General features: G+C 37.7%; 1 protein-coding gene across 1 annotated transcript in view; it reads left to right on the top strand.

The window, feature by feature from the left end:
- GLIS3 (GLIS family zinc finger 3) overlaps positions 1-19,955 on the top strand; it is a gene marked incomplete at its 3' end in the record, with an annotated part of 117,184 nt that overhangs the window by 76,716 nt on the left and 20,513 nt on the right. The window contains exon 5 of the mRNA XM_084225619.1: positions 14,022-14,163. Within this exon, the coding sequence (XP_084081745.1) occupies positions 14,022-14,163 (142 nt within the window). The remainder of the gene's footprint in view (positions 1-14,021; positions 14,164-19,955) is intronic.

Below are 19,955 nucleotides of genomic sequence, written 5' to 3'. Positions count from 1 at the left end.
TATATACCAAGAACATCCCAGCACAAATGGATTTAATAAAAGTAATTTAATGGGTAGTAAAATAAAATTTCATTTACTCTTCAAAAGAAAGCGAAACCATGCGAGACTAAAGATAGTCATGCCCGCTTTAATCACCTTGGTGTATTTTGAAAAATTATTCATAAAAATGAGGGCAAACATTTACACAAATACCATGCAAGTATCTGGGAACAGATGCTGAAAATGTTTAGTAAAACATTTTAGGTATAATCTCTATGCATCATAATATGCTGTCATTTTAAAATATTTTGGTGGGGTATAAAGCAGTGTTGACTATCATATTTTTAAAAAGAAAAATCGCTGACTCTGGTAGGATTTCATCTTTTCATTGGGAAGATAGATGAGATTTCGTCTAAGGCAGGAAGCCACTGAAAGAAAGCTAGACAGGTCCCAAAATGAGAGATTAAAGTGATGCTGAGAGGAATGTTAATGTACAACATGCCCCTCAACTACAATTACTTTTGCATTGTGTTCTCTTTTTATTCTTGCTCTCATTTCAGCTTTGAAAGGACATCAATTTACAAGATTTTTTTTTTGTAAGCTGGTTAGACAAGTAAGCCTATTTTCAGTGGCTACACTTTTTTGATTTCAGTAGAGTACAAATGTCTTCCATCTGTGAACTGATAGTACTGTATTGAAAATCAAGAATCCACAGCTCTTTTAGTTTGTAAGTCTTTTTATTGAAGGTAATGAAAATGAAATTATGGAACATTGTGATACCACAGCAGCTGGATAGAAGCTTCCTAGCATGGGTTTGAGTATTAGAGAGCAGGCATCCTTTACTGCATTTGCTTGACACTTGGAGGATCCTGTCTCCAATCGAATGCCTGAGTGTCGGATAAACAGGGTCTTTATCATACAAAAATGATCACATAGTCATTAGCTTTTCACCCTTACTGAATGTATATGTTTTCTTTATTGTCCCATGTCCTCTTGGCTGTTCCCCAGCCCCCATTTTTGAGTAAGTGCAATGTCATTTTTTTGCGTAACTTCGGCTTTGTCAGCCTTGCAGAGCTGAGCTGGCATGCTGCTTGTGTTTTGCATGGGTTCTATTTGCGAAGTTACATCCTTTATCTCTTTCTCCAAGGTTGTGCTGTTCTGTTCTTCTGTTCTTGATGAGAGTAAAATGTTGTTCTGATCTACAGATATCATTTGAATCATTCTACCCGTTATCATGTCCGTATTTGCATTAACAAAATACAGATCCTGTGCTGTTGGATCACATAAGCACAGGATGGGTCAGGTTGGAGGGGATCACAGTGGTCATCTGGTCCAGCCTCCCTGCTCTGTCGTCCCAGAGCACACTGCACAGGACTGTGTGGGACAGTTCTTGAATATCCCCAATGAGGGAGACTCCATGGCCTCTCTGGGCTATCTATTCCAGTGCTCAGTCACACTCACAGTGAAGAAGTTCTTCCTGGTGTTCAGGTGGAGTTTCCTGTGCATCAGTTTCTGTCTGTTGCCTCTTGTCCTATTGTGTGGCACTGAGAAAAAGCCTCTGACACCCTCCCTTCAGAGACATACAGGCACTGAAGAGATCCCCTCTCAGCCATCTCTTCTCGAAGCCAATTGGCCCAGCTCCCTCAGCCTTCTTTGTAAGAGAGACCCAGGGGTTTGCAGCCTGTCTAGAAGGTCAATACCACTGTTATGGTCTTCATCAAGATCCATTTGTTGTATAAGATAGCACGCAGCCTTGTACGAGATCATTGTCTTTTCGATTCAAGTATACCGGGAAAAAGTAATTTACTACTGCCGTAGCAGTCATGCTGAAGAAATCTGTGTTTGTAAATCTAAAGAAAATATTTAATTCCTTTTCAAATACTGCAGTGCAATTCCTACTGTGAATGGAATGGAATGGACTCTCCACTGGCTGTGTAGATCTTGTCATGAACATCTGCAATGTCCATTGCCTTCCTTGAAGGTTTTCACTTTTTAAAAAGTGAATTTTCAAACAGATAAGACATAATTTAAAAAGGACAAAAAGTTCTGAATTTGTGCAGCTGTTTAGCAAAGACAAGATCAATTAAGTAACATTGACCTTATCAACTGAACAATGCAGTGGGTATGCTTTTGGATAGTTTTAATTTTATCTATACCAGTGAATAACTGTTGTCATATATAACAGTACTTTAAGCCTATGTGTCCTGCCAAAAAAAAAAAAACCAAAACAGAAAAAGATTTAAATGATTTTTTCTATTTAATGAAAAGAAAGTGAAATAATTAAAGATACAACTAGTCAGCTCCATCTTTGTGAGAAAAAAAGGAAGAGATCATTTGAACAGTTGACATAAACAAGACCAGTTAAAGGGAATGCAAAAGTCTTAGTCAGGACTTTGAATTGAAGGATGATTTATACCAAATAATTTCCTTGTTCAGCTGACCAGCTTTTGATTTCTTAGCAGTTCTAAGTGACCAGATCATGTCTTTGGTCCTTTTATTTAAATTATTTATGGGTCAGATAGATTATTTAGACGAGCTTTTAGGTACTGAATGCTTACCTGACAGCTGCCTCTAAAAGCTGTCTGTCCTGTAAACCTGTACCATCTTAGATCATTTAAATGGCTCTGGAGGAATCCATACAAGGATTCAACTGACCAGATAGGTTAACACCTCAGCAGATACTCAGTGATACTCCTAGGTCACTACTTAGTTTTAGTCTAACACAGGAATTATGTCTATTTTCCTGGTACAAAAATTTTTGTACTCTCTCTGCCAGAAATAAAATATCATAGAGGCATAGCTTCAGGACAGGAAGTCCAAAGGATATTTCTGAAAATTATCTAGACATGATTGAGATTTTTAGAAGTTGTAGTTTGCATGGTATATGTACCAAATCACTAAGGAATGGAGGGAGTGGTGAGACCGAAGGAGATAAGGGATGTGTGCAGGGCTTCTAGATTGATTTTTTTCTTCCTGGTAATCTTTCTTTTTCACACAGATTGGTCAGTAAATGTAAAATGATGTCTGAACAGTCACTCTTGAGAAGTTAGCAAAACGTTATCCCAATCACCAATCAGGATGGATGCTACCATCATTTGTTCCTATGATATCTGACTGGAAGGAAGTTTTTTCAGGTGTTATTTTGCTGTGCAGGAATAAAGCACAGAAGGCAATCAGAATTTCTCTAATCCTGGTGCTATTTATGCATGATTTCTTCCCGGTTGCATTTATTGCTCTTCCAAGATTGATCGGCTAGCAGTGGTAGGAAGTTTTTGGAATACTATTCCTGATTACGATAAGGAAAGGTGATAGGCTGCACTGCTGAGATGAAGCAGGCCTTATGACACCTCAGCTGTATCCACTCCTACTTCACACTGTAGGAGAGGCAAGTAGTAGAGCAGACATTATCCCATTGTTTTCAGTGTGGAGCACACTGAAAACAATGGGATAAGGATTTAAATCATCTGGCCAAAGCAATTACTGGGATTTCCTTGCCAAATGGTCTCTGGTGAGCTTGATGAGAGTTCCCATCTGAACGGAGGGGGCTTTACAGAAGCCATCGTGTTTATAAAGATGTTATAGATATTCCTTTTCTCCCATTGTGCAGCCTCCATATGAGCAAAAAGGGAATATAAAATCCTCACCTTTAGAGGCAGATCTTAATAATTGAATTCTTCTGAAACCTAGTTATTTTATATTCTTTTTCTAAAAGTTCATTTCTTCTCTCTTAGAGCCCTGTAACGCATATGTGTATAGAATATAGAATGGTTTGTCTTGGAAGAGGCCTTAAAGAAGATCTAATTTCAGTGCCCATGCCATGGGAAGGGGCACCTCCCTCTATACCAGGTTGCTCAAAGCCCCGTCCAGCCTGGTCCTGAACACTTCCAGGGATGGGGCATCTACAGCTTCTCTGGGCAACCTGTTCCCATCTCTCACCACCCTCAAAATAAAGAATTTCTTCCTGACATTTAATTTAAACCTACTTTCTTTCAGTTTTAAGCCAGTCACCCTTGCTTATCAATGCAGTTCCTGAAAGAGCGTCCCTCTCCAGCTTCCCTGTAGGCCCCCTTCAGATACTGGAAAGTTCCTCTGAAGTCTTGTCTTGTCTTCTCTTCTCCAGGCTGAACAGCCCCAGCTTCCTCAGCCTGTTTTTGTAGGGGAGGTGCTCCTATCCTCTGATGAAATGTGTGGCTTCCTCTGGACTCAGGCTGATAGCTTTACATCCTTGCTGTGCTGGGACCCCAGAGCTGATGCAGCACTGCAGGTGGGGTCTCAGCAGGGCAGAGGGGCAGAATCCCCTCCCTGCCCTGCTGCCCACACTGCTCTGGGTGCAGCCCAGGACACGTGTGGCTCTCTGGGCTGTGACCACACACTGCCAGCTCATGTTGAGTTTTTTGTCAGCTGACACTCTCAAGTCCTTTTCCACAGGGCTGCTCTCAAACACTTCTCAGCCCAACCTGTAGTATGATATATAAACCTGTCCACCTTACAGTGAAAACAAGAAATGGGAAAAAACCCAGTTGTTTAAAGACACGATGTTCTCCTATTGAACAATATTTCTCTGGAACTAAGACATAGAGATGTTTTCAAAAGGTTAACATGGAAATTTAGATTAGGTTTTGAGAGATTGTCTGGCTTTCTATTATGTGGGTTATGTCAGCAATAATATTATTCAAAATAATACAGACCTCTTTGCCTCTTACAGAGCTGCATTCTTCATCATAGTTCATTTTAAAATTCTTTACGGTACAGTAGAAACAGGGTTTTTATTGTGACAACATATTGATTTTACTGCACAACTGATGAAGCTACCAGTTTGTTTAAAGATTCTAGAAAAAACAACATTTTGTACTAGCCTTTAGATTTGGTGAATAACACAAGAAGAAAACAGTTTCTGGGTTTTTTTTTTTAGCAAGTATCCTTTGTTTGGTAATTTAACAACAGCTTTCAGTTTTTTGTTTCCTTTCTTTTTACAGTATTTGAACTAAGCTTTTTTGCAACTCAAGAAACACGGTGCTTATTGTGTTTCTTACATGAAAGAAATTATTTTTAAAAATATTTTTCTAACTCAGAATGTTTAATTGAGGAAGGTGGGGGGCCAAGGAGGGTTAGAGCATTACATCACTGGTGTTTCAGGTGATACAGGCACTAAGCTAATTACCAGTGACAGTCTCCATTATGTGACTATATTAATCTGGAAGAGCTGCTCTGTTTGTGAACACCTTCCCCACGGGGAGCAAACATACTACCATATGAGATAAGTGGCTTCTGTGTCTTTCAGTTTTTGCTTGACCTTATTCAGACTCTTTGTTCAGATTTCACTGTTTAAACTGCAAGCAGGAGAGAATGGGTTGAAAGAGAAGCAAACCTATTTTCTTGCTTTGAGAGCAGTTGAAAATAAGGATATTTTCCCTCATTTGTTCTCTATGACGTCCACTTAAAAGATGTCACCAATGCAAAAAGAAGTGTATTCAGGGCCCCGGGGTCAGTGAGCAGTGCCCATGGCAACTAAGAAACTATTCTGCAGAAGAAAATGCAGTAAGGAGTAAGTGTTTTAATCCCCAGCTTCAATCCCTTTGCTTCCTGTCTTCAGAATGAAATATAAATCAGACACCGTGGCGTTCAGCAATTTTTCATGAAAGGCATGTTTGCAAAAAGGGATTACGAACAGGCAGCAGTCTTTAAGGAATTTAATCATAGCATTTGCTGGTAAACTGTTGAGACTAGGAATGACCAGTGCTTTTGAGTGTGGTGGGCGAGGTGCAGGAAGACAGGCTCTGAAAGCCCTGTCCCGCTGCAGGGTGTGTGCCGAGTGGGGTGCGCAAGGCGTGCTCCTCCAGGAAGATCCATTGTGGGGGATATGCTTTGCCAGCACTGCGTTTAGAGCTTTGCGCCCCAGGGAGAAGGAAAAGTCAAAATCCGCCAGTGGTTCTCGTGGTGTTCTGACAGCTGTAGCAGTTTTATAACCAGGAGATTGTTGGTTCATTTTACTTATTGGTTAATGTTTGTTATTCCATATACTGATTCCTTCCTGCACTTGGTTTCTGTCCTGTCCGTATACTCCTGTGAGATCTGGCAGTGTGACATTCAAAAGTGCGTAAGAAAGAAAGAATAAGTGCTGTCACCCTTATTATATTAACACCCATGGCAGAAAAAAAAAAAAGAAACGAACCCAGATTTCTCAAAATTATGTAAACAATTTCATGATCATAGCATTTCATGTTCTTGAGGTCCAGTTTTAATATCAAACAATATCCTTTTCTCTATCTCTTTGTCTTCACTTCACTGCAACAGTATTATGCATGAGCATGGTAGAGCAGGAATCTTTCTCTCTTCTGGTATAGAGAGTCTGTGGGCGGGCTTGGCAATGCTGGGTGTACACTTGGACTTGGTGATCATACTGGTGGTTTTCAACTTGAATAATTCTATTATTCTATAATTCTATAATTCCATGATTCTCATTAGCCTGTCACACTTCAGTCAGGGCTTTGAATGCACTGTCCTGTTCATTATGCTCCTTAAGCAGCACCAGGGTCTGAGCAAGCAAGATTTAAACTGTGCATAGGAGGCCTAGGAGGTTGCAGTTCAGCGCCCTGACACCAGCACAAATGCCCTTCAAGGCTTTAGTACTGTCCTCAATGAGGGTTCCTGCTCCAGGGTGAGATCTCTGTGGTTTCACACTCTTGGATCTGGACGTGGGCAGCTGCATTGGCAGGTGCTGATTTTGGAGTCCTCAGTACTGCTCCTGAAGCAGCCATTTATTGGCCTCACTTGCGGTGCCCATTTGAGGAGAGCCTTCATCTGCTCATTTTTTTTCCTCCCTGTGATGCAGCGCTCTGCCCTTTCTCTGGCACAGTTTGGGAGACTGCTCCGTAAGCTGAATTATGGACTTAACAACAACAAAAAACCCAACTTGACACAGACATGCCCCACAGTAAATCAGAGACAGTAGAAACTCGGAAGGCTAGCAGTGCCAGCCTAACCAGCACTTCACATCATTGTCTCACCTGATAAAGACAGTAGAACAGACCAGAATTTTACTCTTATAAGGAGAATAGAACAGCACATCTTTGGAGAAATAGATGAAGGATGTAATTTAGCCACACAAAATGCAAGCAGGATGCCAGCTGAGCTCTGCTGACAAAGCAAAAGTTATGCAAAACAACGATATTGCACTTACACAAAAATGGGGTTCAAGCCACATAAAATGACATGGGACGTTGAAAACCACCAAAGAAGATCCCAGAGAACCTGTAAGGAACTTCTGATAAGGGGTACAACTATGTAAAATAAAGTAATACAGAAACATCTAGGTAGTTATCCCCTAGTCTAGCTAGGGGATACCTGAAGAATGTGTGATTGGTGTGTCTGACAAACACTCTGTTTATGTGATGCTCAGGACACTCAGCTGGAGGAAGGATCCCCTGAGTGACCAGCACTCTGCACTGAAGAATGCCTGCTCTCTAATAGTCAAAACCGTGTTAGAAAATTCCTGTCTGGCTGACCTCGGTATCATGCCATGTAGCACACTAAACAGACAGTTCACAGACAATGAAAATGTACAGGGATGCCTTGAGGAGTCTTTGCAAAAGTAAAAGTTGTATGGCTAATGATTTTAAACTCTTGATAGTAGAGTGGTAGAGTTTTTCAGTTCTAGTCCTAGACTCTCTTCAAGATATTGTTTTGAAGAGAGTATTTTCATGTATGACCTGGTACATGCATGCATTTAAGTTGAAGTGGAGATAAATACAGAATTAAATATTTAAAGGCCATTAAATATTTAAAGGCCATTGTTATGTAAAGCATGCTGCAGTTAAAGAAAAAATAATTTACAAATGAAATCTGAAAATCTCTTTTTGTATAAACAGTTGTTGACATTATTAATCTACAGGTTACCATGGCAATTTTTGGTAACCTGTGATAAAGAGAAAAATATGTTTGTGCTAAATGAAGCACCTGGTGGATAAGTATGTGTTTGTTTTACACATTTTTCCTCTCATGAAGTGAAAATTTGCCAAACAGATGTATTTCAGAACGGGAAAGCAAATAATCCTGCAGTACAAGTGTTTTCTTTGTCAGGCTGCATTTACTTGGAAAAATGGATGCTTAGCAATACCGTATAATAGCTATATCCCCAAATCAGCCTGGCATGAAACAGTAGGCTTTTTCCTGCTTTTTGAGTTGAACAGGTCAGCTATTAGACTGATGTTCACATAAAAATCAGCTACAAGCCTCTTGGAACTGCCTGAAGAAGAGGATAAAATAAAAAGGGCCATAGATATAATTTGTATAGCATTTCAGATTTGATACAACCTGATGTGAGACAGGAAGAGAGGTAATATATGTATGTGTTTGTGTGAGTTTGTGTTTGTGTGTGTGTTTGTGTGTGTGTTCAAACATCTGTGTGACTTCTTTTCAATTTTCAACTGGACTGTGGCTTTTTTTTATTTTAGAAAAAGGCCACTGCACTTGCTGAAACTGTACTTCCCTTCTTTAAAGTAAGATTTTCAAGGCTTTTTCTAATTAGAAGTTTCCTTTCAGACCTGTCCCAGCTGCAGTTTTTTTCCCTTAAAGTGGTCTTTTTGGTGGTCTGTGTCATTTTAATGGTGATTTAATGCAAAATATTCCTCAAATACCAGAATAATACCAATCAAAAGAAAACTCTCTTTTCTATATATAAAAAAAAACAGAATTCATTTTAGTGCTATCAATCTTAATGCAACAATGTTTTCCTCTTATTGCTTTAAAATCAGAATTTCTTCTTGACTTGAAATTTGCCAAAGTTACCTAATTGTGTAGGTTCCAGATCCTTTGATTTTAATGCAAAACCCTGAAACACATTTTTGAAGTGTTTTCCTGATCTGTGCTAGAACATGAATATGGAAACCATTTTTATATTGAACTCAAATGTTCAATATAGTAAAACTTTGTGAGTAGCAAAAGGAACTATTTCTTGCATGGAACCTAACATCACAACTGTGCAGGTAGGCTAGTCTAACTTGATTTTTATTGTTTTTTCTGGCCAAGTGTCTAATTGAAATGGGATCTAAAAGCAGGGAAAAGTAGCACACACCCACTCCCACACACCCCAAGGCATATCTGAAAGCTGTGGCAAACAGCTAGCAGAACATTTCTCTCTAGAAGTCCTGCACAGATAGCTCACTGAAAACAAAGGGTACAGAGAATTCCCTTCTGTCTGCATTGTGTCATTGCCCCAAGATGTCTGTAGCCTCCAGAGGCAAGAATTAGGATATTTTTTATTGATTCTGTGTCATTGTCTGTTGTCAGAAAGGTTTATTACTGTGCAAGAAAGTGCTGGGCCTTGAAGCTGATCTTTGCAGTAAAAGGATGATCTGTATCCAGCAAGAAAAAATGTAATATGAGTAAATACTGTCTCACAGCATCACTTCATAAACTTAAAATTTTCTGTTGGTGACATGTGTGTGCTGTCAGTGTCATGACACTAGCAGGACATAATTTTACTCCAACTGCACAAGTAAATATTAAATTATGGGTACTCCTTCAGAAAAGCTAGTACAATGTGGCTCTGTGTAGACAGGTCGTGCTTTGCTCTCGCAAGGACAGCTTAAATTACAGACAATGAAAATGAGTAAGAACTACCTACTTTGAACTTGACATTAGCAAATTTAATACGCAGACTGTGTGAATAGCAGAAACTCCTCCTTGTCTTTATACATAAAACTAAAACACATGTATAGAACTATTACAGTTAGTGGAAAAAAATTCCTGTCAGTGAAACATACCAGTATTTAGGGGTTTTTTTTCTAGTTTTAGACATGGCAGACACAAATCTAACCTGCATAAAAATAAACAGAATATGACTAATGTCTCACTTACATAGGTAAATACTTTACTAGGTGCACAACATGCATGTATATTAAGCCCATGTTTATGTGAGCAAGATTTAAAATGTTATGATTTGATGAGATAGCTGCCATGTTTGAATGACTGAAGGTGTCTAGACTTTGCTGAAGAATTAATCGAGTTAATCTGAATATGTACAGGCAGGTTTTGAAGTTAGTATTTTGTGTGGTTCAGGATTTCTCAAGCTGTACTGCTTCTTTTCTTATGAAGTGTATTCATAAACGCACCTATCTTTTGTTTTCTGTGATGGTGTCTGATTTATACAGGAGCAATGCTGAAGAAACTAGTCGGATATGCAGATCTCAGATAAAACACACGTTAGTGCGAGAAAAGTTTTTTAAATTTACTTTTCTTGTAAGGAGACATTTTCTCTGGGATTATGTCATGCATCAAATCAACAGCACACCTCTGCTTTTGAACTCAAATATAATGAAACTGAAAACTGAGGAATAAAAATCTTACATCCTTGTAATTATTTCTGCTGGTTTAATTTAATTTGGGAAATTATTTATTCATATGCAAAATATACAGGAGTAGAATTTCCATCCATTGTTCTGAAAGGTGATAAACATAAGCTGATTTTCACAGAAGTTGTAAATCATGACTGAAATATTATTTGTTTTGTATATTAGAAAAAACTGCCACACTGTGATAAGGGAAGTGCTTCTGTATTTCCAAATGCAAAACTTCACAAGTCTTACCATAAAATTGAACTATTACATTAAAAAATTATTATTTGGACCAAATATCAAATACAAAGGAGTTTTAAGTGAGCAGAGCAATTTTCCACTTAGGCCAGCCATAAATTTAGGTTACGTTCCGGCAGACAGAAAATGGCTGTGCTCACCATGTCAGACTTGTCAATTACTGATTTCACCACTCAGTGAGGTAACTTTATAGCCATACAGTTCTTAAAAACAGATGGCCAAGTTTTCAGTCCCAGCATGATTGTACTGCTGCTTGGCTGAGTGATCATGAAAGAAGCAAGATGATCACGGGGAAGTGATGTATTTCTGTCACAGTGCTGGGAGATCTCTGCTGGGATACAATTCATATAGAAGTCAAAGAGAGTGTCAACTTCCTTTTACACTTGGATGGTAAGTCTACAGTCCAGGCTGGAAAAGAAATGCAATGTTGTTAGAACAGAGCAAGAAATGGATGGCAGCAGTTACAGCTGGTCAATTATTATTTCTCCTTTATAGCTTTTTTAATTGAAGAAAAGATTTTACAGTTGCAGTGAATGGTTTCTCATTTTTCCTTGGTTTTAAGATCATTTTTCTTTTCATTGTCTGTTCTGTGTTTTTTGACGTACTAAAGAAGAATCATAGGCCCGATTTCCCTGCGTTTGTCAAAATGCAAGACATTGGTTTCTATTTAAAGTTTTAATTAAATTTAAAAAAAATAATATGTTTTCTGTGAAGAATGTAAAAATATTTGACTGATATAGAGTGTGCTGGATTATGTCCCTTTCTGACTTGTGACTGTTTTTTTAGGCCTTGTGATTGTAAATACTAATCAATCATAGCCAATGCATGAAATAGGAACTATCCTCAGAATCGGAACATAGCTGTATGACAGTGTTTCTTTCTCTATTTTTGGTGTTCTGTTGATAGCCTAGGTTTTCTTCATTTTCATAAGTTTTGAAAAGCCAGAATATTTATGCCAGCTCAGATAGTCATGATAGATTTGTTCTAAATATCAAAAGATATGCAAATACAAGATTCCTGAACAGCGCAAATTAGAAAAATCTGTAAAATAGGTGGTTTCCTATTTTATTTTACAAGAATTACTTAATTCTTCTAACTAATGTGTAAATACTTAACTCTCCTTTTGTTGTTTTTCTCACTGTTTTATCTGTGAGTGCTATTTGATAAAGAAAATTGATCTGTTTCTTTAAAAAATTCGGACAACTTTACACATCTTCTCTGATTGTGTATTCTGTATGATAGAATCCTGATTATTTTATAGAAGTCAGATTTTTTTATATTATATTCACTTTTTATATTATATTCAATTTATATTTTATTCACTTTTTATATTAAATTCACATGAGGCTTATTAGTAATGTAATGTAAGGATTTGAGTGAGGATATATTTGACATTTAATTCCACAAGCATGTGAGTTTCATGAAAAAGCCATGTTACTAGTGATAGCAGGAAATCTAGCACAGTTACTGGATAACAGCACACATGTGCCAAAGTGGGAGAAACGTTTCTGCTTGCGTCAGATTGTAAATATGGATAATAAACAAAATCATTTGTCGGGGTATTTCTTCCTTACTCCCTCTTCCCCATCCATTCTCCCCCTTCCTACAGTTCTGGAGTAGCAAACATACCTCACAGAGGCAGTGTACCTTTGGGATTAATTATGGCTGGTTAAGTGTGTAAGAGAGGAAATCTCCAGCACGCAGAGTGTATGCGTAGGTATCACAGGCTATGTAGTATCTCCAGCTACAGGGTCAGGTGCTTAGGAGGTGCAAGACCAACTCTCCACTCAGTTTTCATGGTTTTACAGGTGTGCATGTTATCAAAAGTAATTTGAGTCTTTATCAGCATTTTGTGGCACAAGGGTCATCTTGGGGCAATGGGTCTTTTTATGGTTGCGTTAACAATAATTTCCTCTTACTTTTCTTTCTTCCTTTGCCTCATCCCTGGGGTGTTCAAGGCAAGGTTGGATGGTGCTCTGAACAGCCTGATCTAGTGGAAGGTGCCTCTGCCTGTGGCAGGGGCGTTGGGGCTTGGCTCCTTCAAATGAAAACCCTTCTGTGATTAATTTCTGAGTATTGTATATGCAGAAATTTGTCTTGGTTCCTCTTCCTCCACTTAGGAGTTGTTTAGAGGTGCTAGGCTATCTTCTAGTTAACTGTCACCTGCTCACCCCCCATGGCACCAAACAAGAGAGGAGAAGCCTCAGTGGCCTCTGTGAGATTTTCTTCTTGGGAAAGTGCAGCATATACAAGTACACTAGGTCAGGGTTCTTTCCATCATGCTGCACGAGCCTGGATGACATGACAGGATGTTTATGGGGCATCTCAGCCACTGCAGTAGCCCACATGCCTGTAAGCACAGACACCTTCATTTTCCAGGCTTTTAAATGAATACATCAACCAAAATGACTTAAAGGAACAGGCAATTTTTTTATCTATATATAACATTAACATTGGGCAACAGATCAGGATAGGCATCAGTCCCAGCAGCCTGCAGCAGCATCCATAATCTGTCCTAAGCCTCCAAGGTGCAGTTTGGAATTACAGCCACACCATCCTTGTTAGGGTGCTGCAGCAGACTTTTTTCCTTTTTCTTATTTTGGTGTTGGGATTTTTTTTTAAATTGTAGTTTTTTACTATTTTTTATTGCAGCCTCACATTGAGACTCTCCATACAGTTTCATCAAAAGGAAAACACTTGTTACGAATTGGTTAATTAATTGTTTCTAGAGTGAAATTTCTGGTAATCAGCCAGATCTTGCTGTTGGTGGATCATGTACCAGGCAAGTGACCATGCAAGCAGCTAGGATTACTGGCCGTGACATTGCACTCTCAGTTCTGCAGTAATGTGAAAAAAATATAGTCCTAGTCTAAGAATGGTGTCTCAAGACAACTTTAGTCCATATTGAAGTGGTCCTATTTCCACTTGCCTGTATATTACTTCTCCTAAGTGGTTGTTCCCAGTCACTCATTTCCAGTGTTAGGAGCACCTTTGCTTTTCTGGTCCTACGGTGAGGGCTGTTGAGGGCATTAAACCAGCATGAAAATATTTGTATCCATTACAGTACCCCTCTGCTGGTACAAGCATGTCAGACATTTGATAAATATTCAATACTCATCAACAAGGCCACTTCTCTCTTTTGCAGTGTGTGACAAAAGAGCACTGAAGTCCTTCTGTCCAAGATCCTACCTGTACAAGTAGTGCTTGTCCTAAGTACAGTCTGGAAGTGTTTTCTTCCTCAGATTCAAAAAGTGTCCGCTAGATTGAAAGGGTGGTATTAATGATGATTTAAAAGAGAAGGTTTCTGATTGTGCTCCATTTCTTTCTCTAACCTCAACATTTCTTCATTGTAATTTTTCACTGTCTCAAAGATTTTTGTGATTATTTCCTTTCTTTGGTCCATGTCCATCTTTTGTTATAATTTCTGCTTTTTTATCTCTTGTTTTTCAGTTGCGATCGAGCTCAGAGATTGGCCAGGACATCCTGAATGACTGCCTTGCAATCCAGCCCCTCCAGCCAGCCCTGTCACCACATGATGCTGTAGATAATAATATGGGACACTCCCCAGGGCCTGCTTGTGATATTTACCCAGGTATAAAATATGACAGATAAAAAGCTGCTGTATTATTCCTCATTTAATATTAGGGATCATTTTATAGAGTAAAATGTACTCTGAAATCCATATCTATTTCATAAGAAGGATAGAATATGAAAGACAATATAAAAAAAGACAGATTCTGAACATGTTTTTATATGTTTTTCAGAGGAAAGGAGAACCAATCATACTACACTCATGAAAAGACCTAATACAACATAGATGGATATTTTTGCTCTATAGGCATTTGATTCTGCTACCAATTTACTTCTGCCATTCCTTGTAGACATCTTGAATACATTACTTCATTTAAAATCACAGTATTTTTCTTCTGCCTTATTCATGGATCACATACCCGTTTTTCAATTGATGTACATTAGGGACAGAAATGCTGCATTATGAGTTCATATATTTTGACTATAAATATGCAATAAACACATTTACACTAATAATGTAATAATCCTATTGTATTGTTTCAGTTAAATATCTGAGATTTTCCTACTAAAATTCCTTTGTCATACCTGCCTGCGTGTACAATTTTTTCTTAACATTTCAAAAAATTTGAAACTATCAGTAAGTTATGAGTGATAATAAACCTTAAAGCTCAAGAGGGCAATGGGCAGGATGTTAAAGTTTTTTAATGCAATATTTTAGTAGTTGTGAAGGCCTCTGTTTTTAACTTTCAGGCAAAATGCATTTTATCACTTCAACTTTTAAGTGAGAACCAGACGTAGGAAGTGAATGAATTGGCTTCATTGATGTTATCTGCAGTGATGAAAATTACATTATATGAAGTGGCCACTTCAATAAGTGGTTTTATTTTACTGAGAGGCTTGTAAAGCAAGCAATTTCTATTTCATGTTTTTGTCAAGGCTGCTGTGAGTCACACAATAGTTGGCGATGATGTAGGTTTTTATGACAAAAATCAGGACATTTAAGGCTGTGATTGATTATATTCTGGTTTATTAAGTAGTTGGTTTTACTTGTATGCTGTTAACTTATAAATTCCTTAGTCTGAGTACAGACTGAGTGTGACATTTACTATGTGAAAGAAAAGGGAAATTTCAGATTTTAAAAATGTGATTTTGGCCAGAGAAACTCTGGGGACATGTAGCTGAGTATAGTTGTTCATTATACTTTGTGCATTGAGGGGGAGTTAGATAGTGAGGAATGTTGAGATTTTTTAAAAAAAACATTTATGGTTTTACCAAGTGTAACATGGGAAACTGAGAGTTAATGAAGACTCAACTTTTCCTTTTCTTTTCAATTCCTAGACAGAATGGAAGTTGGGATGGGACAGTGTGTCAGATTTCAGAAATTGAGTATATTCTCACAGGAGATGGCCACAGCAATCTGTTGGGCACTCCTCCCTGGCTTCCAGGCTGTGCTTAAATGTCCAGCTCTGTCTGCTGGGTCAGTCTAAACTCAGGCTGACAGTGGCTTGAACAAGCTGCTGCCAGGAAAAGCTGGGTGAAGCTGCTGCCTCCTGCCAGCCCTCAGCTGGCAATTGTCTGCCATCATGATGTTTCATAGACAGCTTCTGAGACTGAGACATTACTTTCTGTAGTCTCATTCATGCATTGTCTTTCAATACTTGATGTTGCAGTGCTACTAACGACGAGCCTTCTTTGATATAATAATATATTTTGGTAGTTTCTTTCCTGGCACTGCTTCTTATTGTATGGCCATTTTTATGGTAATTAATCAATGTACTCTTATCAGCATTGATTTCTGTGTAAGTAATAATCTGCTTTTCTCTTACATGTCTTCCCAGCTATCTATCATTTGGCAAAGTTCTTGTAGTTCTAGTCACTTGTGTTGTTTCACATCAGTTAGAGGGTGGTATGTCAGGCATAGAGCAGTCTGTGTCACTCCATTTTGGCAACTACTTGAACCAGCTGAAATAAATTGTTTCATTAACTACTCATCAAGGATGCTGCAGGATGATATACTATGTGAACAAATGAGATAAATCTGACAGGCAGGGAACTATTTTATTGAAATGGCAACATGAAAATTATTCATGTCCAATAGAGAGGAAAATAAAGTACACAAAAACCTATGTCTTGCCTCAGAGAAGCTACCCTTCAAAATTCACTGAAAACAATTTTTTTTTAAATACAGCTTTGAGACTTCTGAAAAGTTAAATACATTATTTTTACTGGATACTGTTTGAGACAGCACATTAGCTGAAATGTCTCTGTGCTACTTTTAAAGTAGAAGGAGGAATAGATTTTCATTCTTCCAATGGTCCAATCAAACTTTTCTTACTTGAAGGTGATTTCACTTATTAATGATACACATTTAAAGCAAAGGTAGGTTTTTTCCTTGTAGAAGACGTCTACAGAATAAATGTTTGAAAGCAAACTATTAGTAATAGGTAAGAAATGTCAGAAGTATATGTTTAGATGCAAGCCCATTTTCACTTACATAATCGAACACCTGTAATGACCATTGTATAGTTTCTCAGTACTGATAAAATACAGAATCTATAGGCACAGACACATTTAAATGAAATACAACAATAACCTTTTTGATTACAGATATATTACTTGGAGTTAAATCTTCAAAAGAGCTTTTTCTTACCTTGTAGTCTTTAGAATTTCATAGAAGAAATCCAAACTATTATGTTACTAATACAGTGAGGTAGCATTATAGCTTCTTTGCTTAAAACTAACACAAAATTACATTTATGTGTCTAAAGGAAACAGACTAATGGCTAAGCATTGTGATAGTATCTAGGTTTAAATTTCAAACATTACCTAGGCATTTTGGTTTACTCGGTTCACAGGATGAAGATGAGAGCAATACACTCATAAGAACATGGGGATGATATTTTTTCCTGCTGTGAAATAGTATGAACTTACTTTGTATAGAGCAATCTGGAATCACTAAACCTGGAAGAATCATAAATAATACAACAGAAAAAAAACCATCTTTTTTCTGTGCTGTTTGGATAAAACTTGACCATTTAATATTTAAGCATAAGCCAGAATGTGTAATTCATTTATAAGTAGTTACTAAACATCACATAAGTTCTGCTCCAGAGCAAGCAAAGGATCTTTCTAAAGCTTGTCATCTGCATAATTGTCTTTGCAAGTTGGAATTTAAAAATTGTATCAGTAAAGTAACAGAACTTATTTGAATTCTAAATATGTTTTAAATAATGTCTTACGCTGTATTGGGAAACTTTGACCTAAATACTTCTATGTGTATGACTTACTGTGCTTTGCCTGAGTAACACTTTTCTTTGCTTTTTTCTCCCACTGAAATTGTACTAATCTGGGTGCTCTGTGCACATAATAAGAAAAAATCAAATACCCCAGGAGTTTGTATCTAAGGTAATGATAGGAAAGTAGGTAGGTACAACAGGCAGGTGGAGGTTAAGGACACATACAGGGATAGATAAATGAAATTATTAATTAATGAAAGAATTTTATTAAAGAAATTATCCTAGTGAGTCCCTAAGAGATGTCTGAAAAAAAGCAATCTAGTTTTCTTTTTTAAAAAGTGGTCTGTTCTTTTCTTTAAAACTAGTTTTTTAAGGGTGATAGACTTGGAAAGTAGTTACAGCTCATTCCTGTAAGAAAAAAACAAGAATGAGAAGGAAGAACTGACATATGAATAGGCCTTGCTGTGAAAAACAGAATCATATTTGATGCGTAGAGAATGGATGCAAAAGGGGCAGTACTGTAGGACTACCAATAATGAAGAGGATCTCTGTTTTCACCTTTTAGGCTGAATTTAAGTATTGCATACATATCTAGAACTCCTGCTTAATGTGATGTAGTCATAGGTAGGACCATATACACACATTACAAGGGGCAAAAAAGTGTCAATACTATTATCTTAGTTTAAGGAGGGTCGTTTGCTTCCCATCAGACTTGCCCTTTTATTCACCAGTTTTACTTATGCGTTTATAATTTCTATTTTGAGACAACTTCATGGTTGTCCACAGATTGATATAATGTTTGGGTTCCCATTTTTAAGAACAGCTACCAATGGACTGCTACAAAGGTTGTAGGCAACACGGCCACTTGCACCATTGGTAGTTCATCACAACGAGACTGAACTTCAGAAACTCCAATCCACTAGAAGAGAAGAAAATGAAAGGCAGGGATGTGATCTGGAGATGCCACTTCAGGAATGGCTTAAAATACTAGTCCAGACCCTGCTTTATTTCTTCAGTACTTTAATGTTTTCCTGTATCTATGATCTGCCTGTAAAATACCTGAAAAGACATAGAAGGGCCATCAGTGCAGGTGGTCCATGTGACAGACCAACTTTGGAGGCAGACAACTTATCTTGAAAATGCAATTTTTACTTCTACTGTACTTCTTAATGCATGATGGCTTCTTGAGTTTCATGTTCTCTGGAGACTTCAGATTTACAGATGAGTGAAGGATAAAGGTAAAACAGAAAATAAGTTTTTCATTTGCTGGGCTTATCACTTACAACTCAATACAGCACATATCCACATATTCCTAGCTACAAAATCCTTTGGACTTCCTAGGGGAAGTGAAATAGGAGAATATATGCAGGTGATGCTTCCAAGTGCAAAAACTATTTCATATTTTTCCTTCTGTGCAATAGTAAATCAGTTGTTGTCAAGGTCCTCATAAATATTCCTTAGATAAATAGAAGGCTATATTTAGTAATTAAAAAATAAAGCAACCTTGCAAATGTATGTATGTAACTAACTGAGCTACAAATTTAAACCTTCACACTGTCTTACTCAACATGGTAGTAACTCTCAGCCCTACTCCAAATTCATACTGTCAATAATTAGAGGAGAGATATTTTGGTGGCAGAAATTGTTTTTAAGAGTGCTGGTAGTAAGTCCAAGATGCTCTTCAATAAGAGCATTTTTGGTAATTTGCAAATTTCTGCATTTAAATAAGTTCCATGAAATTACAGGTTTCTGACTCCATTGAAAAATAACTTTTTTTTAACTTAGATTCTGTGACACTTTCAGTGCTACTTTTTTGGCTTTCTTTTTCTTAAAGAAACCTTATTCGTCTTAAAGAAGCCTTATTCAGAATCATCCTTTCCTCTTTCAACCACCTGAATTGTTCCTATGCAAGGGTGTACCCTCCTATGTGAGGGTACATGTGAATTTAGCTTCTCATAGAGAACTGTTTGCAGAAATAGTCTCATGGAAAATTCTTATGTGCTGATAAATGGATATGTGACGAGATTCCAGAAAAGAAAGCACAGACCTTTCCTCTCTTTGGCTGAAACTTTGTCCCTGTGGAGGTTCACAGTTGGGACTAAGTTGGGACTAAGCTATATCCGTCTTGTAAATAATGTTGTCGTTTGGACTTTTTAAGGGATACAAAGGAATGGCATTCACAATTCTTTGGCTTTTATTGAGGTTGTTTGGATTTTTTTCAAAATATCTGAATATGTTGAAAATTGCTTTAAGGGTTTTAGTTTATCCTAAATTAGTAAGCCTTCTTGTAGCAACCCTTTTTGTTACATAATCATAGCATGATAGAATCATAAAATAGTTTGCATTGGAAGATTCTTAAAGATCATCTGGTTCCAACCCCCATGCCGTGGGCAGGGGCACTTTCCACTAGACCAGGTTTCTCAAAGACCCATCCAGCCTGGCCTTGAACACTTCCAGGGATGGGACATCCACAGCTTCTCCAGGCAACTTTTTCCAGTATCTCACCACCTTCACTGTAAAGAATTTCTTCCTGACATCTCATCTAAACTTCTTCAGTATTTGTTTAAAACGCACTTAAACTAACACTTAATTCTACACCTTTGTGTGGGGACCAATG

Source organism: Fringilla coelebs, assembly GCF_963513975.1.
Source record: "Fringilla coelebs genome assembly, chromosome: Z".
NCBI lineage: Eukaryota > Metazoa > Chordata > Aves > Passeriformes > Fringillidae > Fringilla > Fringilla coelebs.
Note: the sequence above shows the minus strand (reverse complement) of the source record. Positions and strands in the feature narration are given on the sequence as shown.